The sequence below is a fragment of the Poecilia latipinna genome, unplaced genomic scaffold, assembly GCF_001443285.1.
Source record: "Poecilia latipinna isolate Pla-1442-1.1 unplaced genomic scaffold, P_latipinna-1.0 Scaffold580, whole genome shotgun sequence".
Taxonomy (NCBI): Eukaryota; Metazoa; Chordata; class Actinopteri; order Cyprinodontiformes; family Poeciliidae; genus Poecilia; species Poecilia latipinna.
Window position 1 is genome coordinate 27,146 of NW_015113196.1, and position 9,687 is coordinate 36,832.

A 9,687-nucleotide genomic window follows, 5' to 3' on the forward strand; every position below is an offset into this window, starting at 1 on the left:
TAAATTCATCAAAATGTTTCTTTTTTTGACATGAAGGAATATTAATGTTTTGGAGAGACATAGCCAGACAAAGTCATGGATCTGACAGAGAGTCTGTGGGGAGAGATGGAGATTTGGGTGATGGGAATTATAATTATAATTAAATCTGTGATGCTATAAGAGGTTTTTCCACTGATTTTGAAAGGATAACAATAATTTTTGACAGATTATACATTTGCTAAAAGAAAGTTATACGTTTTAATTACTTTCCTTAACATTGATGTATTATCTTTTGGGGAAAACCTGTGTCATTCCCTTTGGTAAAAAGCTTCATTTGTGTTTATCGATACTGTAAATGAATAAACTCTTTATTCTCTTCTCTTTGTTATGTTGACAGTTGTATCGTTTATGAGGTCTTTCACTTATCTTAACTTCTCTGGTAAGTGAATCCATAACAAAAATTTAAGCTGAACTGACGTCACTTAGCATTATTTGTCAACTTATAACAACATTAAATATTTACACTTTTCTTTTCACATTATCAAAATCGATGCACTTCATTTAATCTACATTTTACACAATTTCTTGAAATGAAGGCTGAAAATGGCAGAGAGAAAATAAAAATGCTGTAAACAAAAAGCAGTGGGAGTCCTGTGTGCCACGATCGGTGTTTTGTGTCAACACTTACAGGAGCGTTGTCATGGTCGACAGAGAAGTTGCACACCAGCCACGTGTCAGGATCGTTTTCGTTCGTTGCCAGAATCTTCCTGATGGCCGACAGATAGAGAATGTCCCTCTGAGAGGCGGGCCACACTCTCTGAAACGCAAACCAAAGACACAAACAGCTGCAGACCAGCGCTGCTGACCAAATGTCCAGCCCGTTTCCGTTGAATCTACCTTGTGCGTTTGGTAAACAATGATGGCGTTATCGGAAAGTGTTTCCACAACGTTGAAATTGTCGATGGTGGCTGAGGGAGGGAACGAAGAGGCTCGTGTCAGTCGGGTCACAACACTGAAACCGGAGGAGCTAAACGGGAGTCGGCATGGCGACCCTCCCTGTCGCCGTAAACTTACTTTCCCAGTCATTTCGAACATCTGTGTCCCAGAAGTAGTGGCAGACCTCGTGTCCCGTTACGCCTTTGACGGCGTGAGTCGCTTTAAGGGGATCCAGGACGATGCCGTTCTCCTCCACTTCTCTCCTGTAAACCTGTTAGAGAGCAGGGGGAGAAGGTTGCGTTAATTTACCCACCGCAGAACCTAAACTAGAAACAGAACAACCACATTTAACCTTCGTAGTTTGTGAATTACTTTATTTTTTTGTTACTCTTGCATAAAAGCTTGACATTAGGGAGTAGTTTGTTCACTTTTTCTTGAGAACATTTCTGCTACTAATGAAAATAAGTTGTGTTATAAAGTCGCAGCTTGCAACCAAGGGAAGTGATTCATAGGCCGCTTGTTGTCTCATCTGTACCCACCTTCATCTCTCCTTCTTCTATTACCAGCTGCCAGTTGGCATCTCCACCCACGTCCTGAAGGGAATAAGTCATATGATTCTGCACCATCTCCTCCACCTGAGACACGGAGAGACATTCAATAAGCTCGGGTTAGACAATGTTTTACATAAACCGCCTATTCTAGGCACAATTCAGCAAGAGTCAACCTATATTAACCCACTTAAAACGTTTCAGTCTTGAACAATCTGTGTGTTTGCAGACAGGAGAGGTGCTAACTTCATTCAAACAGAACACGTATTTTGGCCTATAAGCGATTCAAGGAATGTCGCCGCAGAGCAGAAACCAAATAAAAGTGAGCCGACTGGTCCTGCCTGAGGGGACTCCTCAATATCCAAACAACGTCATGAAGCAACAGCAGCACACGTCTGCACAGCTGCATGCTTGTGCCGTGAAACGGGAAAAAGGTGGAAGGATGAGAAATGGCTCTAAATTAGGGGGGGATTTTATCTAGATTCCAGCCATGCAGCTTTAGAACAACTTCCAGGAATAATGCCTGTTGGACCCTCAGGAAAACCTTTGAGTTCAGGAATGTTTGTGTTCTCCAGGTGCTTTGCTGTTTTTGTATTTCTGCAACAGAAAAACAAAAACAAAAAAAAGCTTCGACTAAAGAATTTCACTCCAATGGACTCCAGGCAGTACAGCTAATATTTCCAGCATCCTGGATCGAGTTGTTATAAGACATGCTCATGCTGGCTGCTCGTGCTCTGTAGGAGTAGTAAAAAAACAAAAGGAGACGGATTCCTGCATCCTACATCACAGGGGTCCACGGTTTGTGTGGCAGTACCTGACAGCTGAATCTGTGAACGTCATCCGAGGCGGTGACTAGCTCAACTGAGGACACGGAGGAGGAATAGCTGCGAGGCTGCTCAGCACAGAGATGTTTGGAAGAGAAAAGAGCGAAGAGGAAGAGCGAAGCGAGCAACTCGTTTAGAAACTGCAGAAGCTCCGGTGAAAATGTGAGGGAAGCCATCAGAGAAAGAACTTGAATTTAATCTAGGAAAATATGCATTTTAGGAATTTAGAAGTGAAATTTACTCGTTATATGGATTCTTTACACTCTGAGTGATTATTTCTGGTGATATGGGTGATTATGGTTTACAGATAATGAACTTTTTTTTGTTGTTTTTCACTCAACACCTGGTTCGGGGCTCCTTTTGCTTTAATCATTGCGTTAATGTGATCAGCCTGCAGCGGCGCTGAAGTATCAAGGAAACCCCAGTTGCTTTATTAGCTGCCCTCATCTCATCTGCAGACTCGGTGACGCCGTGGTCATTAAACCAGCTGCTGGTACGAAGTCCTGCTGGCAAATAAAATCAGAATCTCCAATAATCTCATTGGCAGGAGGAAGCATAAATGGTCTAACATGTTCTGATCGGCAGCTGCACCGACTCTGGACTTGATGAAACAAAGTGGACCAAGACGATGGTTCCACGGATAATCACTGACTTTGGAAACTTCACACCGAATCAGAAGCAACTTCGACGTTGTGCCTGTCCACTGGCCCTCCAGCACGTTGGACTTTGATTTCTAAATAAAATAGAAAACCCCGCTCTCACCCCGCTGCAGTCTACACCTTGCGATTCTCAAACTCTCAAGTGAGCTTTGCTTCACAATCCTTGTAAGGCTGCCGATATTTCTATTGCTTGCGCATCTTTTTCCCATCACACATTTTCCTGTCGCTTAACTTTCCATTAATATGGTTGGATACAGTACTCTCCAAACACCCAGCTCCTTTAGAAAGGTGAATTAATCGTTTCTATTCGACTTCTGTAATCTGCTAATGCTAAGAAACTGAGTTTGAAGGTTTTATTAGCTGGAAGCCACAATCAAAACAATATGTGACTCCATGTGTAATGAACCTCTACGCGATAAGTTCCAATTTTGACATGCATTTGTAGAGTAAATTTAAAGAAACGACTCAATTCAAGAAAGGGAAAGAGACTGACACACTGCATACACAGACCACTATACACACTGGATTGACTAAAACCAAGAAAATGTACTATAGGCATGACAAAAAAACAAAACACTGCTTACCTTGTCTGCAAATCGGTGTGTACTGATGGCGGAAAAGACATCAGCAGGAGAAACCGGAGGCGGTCGCGGTGTCCTGACCTTCTCTGACTGGCACTGAAGCAAACAGCATTTCAAGTTCAGCACGAGACCAGAGATTTCATATGTGCACAATAAGCTGTAGCTTAAACTACACGTCTCTGTTTTCTAAACATCAAAAACGTCAGCTTTAAGGGTTCCAGACTTCATCGCACCTGCTCTTCGATTTTATCCTGTCGGTCCAGCTCGGCTTCCACTGCGTCAAAAAATTCATCCTCATTGATCAAACTGTTGGGCCCCTCCTGCAACAAGCCAACGAGGACGGCTCAAAGCAAGATCCACCAGAAAAGCACTTCAACAAATCCCTCTGCTTTCATTCCTGAGCCGTTTCAGCTCCAGTAATCTTATTGCTTCACCTCATAGTCTGGGCCTCCGTAGTGGGACTTTTTCTTCAGTTCATTCATTGCACATCTGTAGGCATCTTCTACCCTCCTCCTCTTCTCCAGCTCCTGCTCACAAGCACAGGGACAAAGTGTGTTTGATGTGGCTGTAACAAATACACTCCTTCCCGACTCTGCTTGAGTTTATTCAGATTAGAGAAGGGATAAAAGGTGATGAAAATATGGGTCTGGATGTCTCGAATTCAGCAAACATTGCAATATTCAGCTGCGTTCTCACACCCACAGGTTTCTTCCTCATCAGATTTCGACGAGGAAAAAGCTGCGACAGGTTTCTCTCTGCTGTCAATCAATTATTTAAAATGAAAATGAAACATTTTTCTTTAAGAGTAAGAAAACAATAAAATGCACCAGGTTCTGCACAGTTTATCCATATTACAGTGATTACAAAAATAATATAATAGTTAAATGTAAACTTAAATACATAAGAAAAGAAAAAAAAGCAGCAGTAAGGGCAAAAGTAAACCAGCCAATGTCATCAAGCAAAGTCCAAAGGAAGGTGTAGACATACAAAACCTGCTGCAAAATAAACATAAGCCGATACTGTTGCAGCTCTGTAAAACAACCACACACACACACACACACACACACACACACACACACACACACACACACACACACACACACACACACAGAAAGAGACCTACTTTAAAGCTGGAGGTCTGTAAAGGTATCCATCTTTGTGTTTGGTGTTTGAGCAGCTCGGTGCTCCGCTGCTTTGAATGTTTCCACCAAGAAGTCAGTGAAGTCATTTTCTAAGATTCCTCTCAGAAGGAGTCCAAGCTGCGTTTCTCCCTTCAAATTCTTCTGATATCCAACTCCCCCCTGACTCAGAAGGTCAGCTAGCCATCAAACTCGAAACCAAATGTATTATTTGAGCTGGTTACACCTGACCGTAGTTTAAGTGAGCTGCTTTTGAATTGTAGCTTTATGTGGCACGCCTTTAACACAGAGGGGGGGGGGGAACTGGTTTGGCAAGCGGTGAGCTCTAGAGAGCGCACACTTAAAGGCACAGTGACATTTAGAGCACATGGAAAGAAAGCTTTAAGATAAGTAACTATTTGTTACTTATCACTCATTCATTCAATTTTTATTTTTTTTAATAATTGCAATAATTGAATGATTAATATTTTTAACACACGTTTGTCTGGATTGGATCGTTTAGGCTCAGGAGAGACAAGACGCAATCTAACAAGAAACTGTTTTTTGACAGCAATCATATTTCTGACAAAATTTGAAAAAAAAAAAAAAAAAAAAAAAAAAAAAAAAAAAAAAAATATATATATATATATATATATATATTAAAATGTGGAGATAAAGAAAATAAAGTGTAATAACCAATATATAATGTGTTGCTTACACAATGTGCAATACATGTACACTCTTTCAAAGAATTAGCACCGTTTAATTGTTTTTGTCATGTAACACTACTTCAAAATGTAATTTTAACAGATTTTTTTAGCGCATGGCATCAAATACGTTTTCCCCACAGTAAAACATGGTGGTGGCAGCACCATGCTATGTGGATGTTCTTCTTTAGGAGGGACAGAAAAGCTGGTTAGAACTTCTGGGAAGATATGAGGTTAAAACTGTAAGAAAGCCTATTAGAGGCTGAAGAGGAAGTTCGTCTTCCAGCAGGACATGGACTCTAAACATACAGTCAGAGCGGTAACGATTCAAGTGAAATCACATCAATACGTTTGGCTGGCCTAGTCAAAGTCCAAAATTCCTCCATCCATTTAGAGTTTGAGCCATTTTTGTAAACCGTAATAAAGTACACATTAGGGGGGCACGGCACACGGTTAAGATTTTTTATAATAAAAAAAAAACAAAAAAACGCATATAGACTTGTTTTCAATTATGCTCTAGTTTAGATTCATCTGTCATACAAAAGGCCAATAAACCACCAGGAAGTCTATGTGATTAAAAAAAAAAAGTGAAACCATTTTTTATTACTAATAATTTTTTTTTTTAAATCTGCAAACCTTTTCCTTTGCCATTTCTTTCCTTCCAGACAACTATCTATTCAAGCCGTCTTCCACATAAAGTTAGTCCCACAGGATTCTGACAGTGTTCATGAACACCTGTCAAACATAAAGACCTGAAACGCATTCATGTTTTTCAACCACAGTCGTCCCCTGCTGCCCGTCAGCTCCTGTCAAGCCCCCCACAGTGCGGCGCTGTACCTTGTCGAGTCTCTTCTGCCAGCTGTCTTCTCGTTTGACCATCAGCTCGATGCAGTGGGACAAAGTGGACAGGATGCCGGCGGTGGTGGCCTTAAAGGTGATGGCTTCTCCCTTGAAGTCGATCCCGTTAATGACTTTGGGACTGGCCGGAGGAAACACTGCACCACGCAGAAAAGAGGACGTATTCACATTTTATCCATTTGTTACACTGAAAGAAACATGTTATTGCTGCTTGAGTGGATCCTTCATTTAAAACAGAAGACTCACGTTTCTCTTTGCTGCCGTTGTTGTTGTGATTGTGTTCACCTTCAGGTCTTGTAGTGGTCAGAAATTCATCTTCATCCTCCTCCACAACTGAAGAGGAAACAAAAATAACTCTATGCAATGAGGCTTCATTTATATTTGGTTAGGTTATTGAAAAAAGCAAAAACAAACTGAGGACATTATTACTTTCTCATATGTTTGGGAACAAATTTGTGCTTTTCAAAGAGATTTCAAGCTGCACCCCTGCAGGTTTAATATAAAAAGGAATTCTGAAGATCATAAAAAAAGGTTCTGCCTCAGAGATTAAACCGGCCATTAAACCGGCCACAAAACGTCGTGTAAGCAGATATCGATTTTTCCTTCCTCAGCGAGCCACTTCAACCATTCTTCTTCAACTCCAATGCTGCATTAAACAAGAAGCTACCATCAATAAATGCTTTCCTTTGCCAGTAAAACCAAAGGCTGAAACCCGATGTGCAGTTCTAAAAACGTGATCATTACTCTTAAAAAAAACAACAAAAAAACAAAACGGTTCTGGTGTAATATGAGCCAAACATTACCTGTGTCTCTCTGAAATTCATCTTTGGAAACCGCATCACCACAGGAGTCAAAATGCTTCTGAAGAGTGTCCACCTGTCGGCACAGAATGTCCCGGAAAGTTTCCATTTCTGCGAGCTTCTCGCGCAGCCGGTGGCCCTTCTGAGCAGAGAGAGGACGACATTCAGTTCAGCTGGAAGTTTGTTTGATTTTTTTGCAGGAGATATACAGTTTAATCCAAGCTGCAAAACTTCAACCTGACATTAACATTAAATGGTTTGTGTTTATTTAGTTAAATCTGGTGTTTTATTTGCAGACGCTACAGTTTTCATACCCTGAAGATACAAGATCTGATCAATGACTAATGTTTTCACCTTGAAGGAGGATGTGGAAGTGGAAGACAAGGCACTAGCAGCTGAAGTGAGAGACAACATGGAACCATGACGCCTCAGACTCGTTTCTGAACCGTATCCAGACTCGGCCTGCGGACGCAAGCAAACAGAAATCAAAGAGAGGCAACAATGAAAGTAGAAGAAATCAAAGAAAAAAAAAATCAAACAATAAGGGCGCATGAAGCTGTAGTCGACCTACAAAAAAAACAAAACACTGATCCATAACAAAACGCTACAGGACACAAAGAAAGCTTAGTGGTTCAGAACATTGAGTAACACTGGATCGACTCGGCAAATTTTCCTGTGATCAGGAACAAGTTCTTCAACAAATAAAGTAGGACAAATCGTACATTCCCTTCGTTTTCTTTTGGGTAAAAGTTCCCACCTCAAAGACCCTGTCCAACATTTCCCCCCGCCCTTTCATGTGAATCAGTTTAAATTAAGAATCAGGAGGTCAAACCTCAAACATCAGCCCGTTAAAATCCTGATCGGCGCATCTCTGTCAGAGAAAACCAGTTGAAGGGCGAAAAATCAAAAATACGCATGAACACAACAAAAACAGAAATAAAAAAATCACCTTAATGAGGAAAAATTAAACTGTATTTAACATGCGAGGGTAAAACGAAACAGAATTTTGTTTGATTATAACATTCTCACAGGTTTTATGCAACTATAAACCAATTTAATTAACGCTGTCATATTTAATATCAACACAAAATTATATTATAATGAGCAAATTACAGCTGTAATAATAAATTATGCATCGATTTATTTCATTACAACCCAAATAAATGTTTAAAGTTAAATAATTGGGATTTGATGCATCGGTTTTTAATAGAAATAAATGCTTTATTACTAGCAAAGTTACAAAACCATCAAGGTCTACTCTTGTTTCTCTTTAAACATTTTAAGAGACAAGTTTTTCTTTTCCTAAGAAAAGCAACTTTTTATGTAGTGACACATTATTTGTGTTGTATATCTGACCATTATCTAAAGTAGGGCGGCTACATTTTCTGCTTTAGGCCAACATTTTCTTGAGAACTCGTTGGCTTAATATAAAATCTGGAGACTAAGAGAGCGCTGCACTGTAAAGCAGATCTATGACCAGTCATAGTGGCTGCGGGGGCCATTTGTTCCATTAACTGGCCGACATTTAACTAGGCAACGCCTCCGACTGCCGGCTCAGCACAGGGACAGAAGTTTTATTACAGATGTCGTCTATTCGGATGCATGCATTCCCTGACAGACACACCAAAGTAAAATACCCCGTTTGTCCCACCAGCAGAGGCAGTGAAGTCATGATCCGAGACCAGAAACTAAACGTCATACCTGTGCACAAGCCGTATCAGCTGTGATGTTCCGAAATGTTGAATGTGTGAATCAGGATGCAAACATGCGGAGGGAGGGTTTCCTGTCTCAAGGTATTTGCTCAGGTTTAGTCACAGCTTAGAGAGTCTAATTTTCTCTTGATTGCAAAACTCAGCTAGAAGCTGCGAGTAGGCCTGTTGCGATAAACGATAAATCAATTAATCGCACGATAAATTAAACCTATCGACCTCATTTAAATTATCGGCTTTATCGTCTCTTCCTGTCTTTTTGTCTTTCTGTTGATGGCACTGAATGAAAAAAGGCTCAACTCCGGTGCTCTTCCTTAGTGTAATGTCCAGCGCACACTACACAGTTGTTGGCGGACTGTCGGGCCATTTTCAAAACCTGATAGAAATCCTAGGTATAGCGGTTCGATCGGGTCCGTCGTGCCGTGTGGTGTCCAGCCACATGAGCACAAAGTAATGGCTACAAGTCCAGTTAACTAATTTTAAAATCAGGCATTAATCAATGCTTTACTAGAATCTACCTGCTATGCATGTGGCTATAGAGTCAGCGTAAAGTTCTGACTGAATGAAAATCATTATAACCTATTTATGTCACGTTAACGAAGAACAGCTGAAAAGTTACCGGGTTTATCAACTGCGGTAGTAATTTGGCTCCAACTCCTCTCCTTGTCATTTCTATGTTCTTTGCACAAAATGTTGAATAAACATTAATGTTGTTTCCACATATCATCTCCGATGTCCGCTGGACATCGTGTGCGCCGTGTCAGCTGTTTGGGATTCCCCTCCGTAATTTCCCCTCAGAAAGCAGGAGGAGAATCCGCGCTTTCTGATTGGCTACCTGTCACATTCAGCGTTAAGCTCCCAGTCGGGGAAAACCCCTGATTTAGATCGGAGCGGCCACGACGATCTAAATCACACGACAGGATGATCGGTTACGAAATCACCAGCGACAATCTTAGATCGGCCAACGA

At 41.0% G+C, this 9,687-nt stretch overlaps 1 protein-coding gene across 7 annotated transcripts in view; it reads right to left on the reverse strand.

Moving 5' to 3' along the window:
• cert1 (ceramide transporter 1) overlaps positions 1–9,687 on the reverse strand; it is a 28,779-nt gene that overhangs the window by 4,812 nt on the left and 14,280 nt on the right. For 6 of the 7 annotated variants that reach the window (XM_015042169.1, XM_015042166.1, XM_015042168.1 and 3 more), the window contains 12 exons: positions 7,365–7,472; positions 7,014–7,152; positions 6,457–6,543; positions 6,190–6,347; positions 3,962–4,054; positions 3,761–3,847; positions 3,531–3,623; positions 2,278–2,355; positions 1,455–1,550; positions 1,054–1,186; positions 877–947; positions 668–796 (listed from right to left, as the gene is read on the reverse strand). In XM_015042169.1, coding sequence (XP_014897655.1) covers positions 668–796; positions 877–947; positions 1,054–1,186; positions 1,455–1,550; positions 2,278–2,355; positions 3,531–3,623; positions 3,761–3,847; positions 3,962–4,054; positions 6,190–6,347; positions 6,457–6,543; positions 7,014–7,152; positions 7,365–7,472 — 1,272 coding nt within the window. The remainder of the gene's footprint in view (positions 1–667; positions 797–876; positions 948–1,053; positions 1,187–1,454; positions 1,551–2,277; positions 2,356–3,530; positions 3,624–3,760; positions 3,848–3,961; positions 4,055–6,189; positions 6,348–6,456; positions 6,544–7,013; positions 7,153–7,364; positions 7,473–9,687) is intronic. The other variant, XM_015042170.1, reaches the window with a different exon arrangement.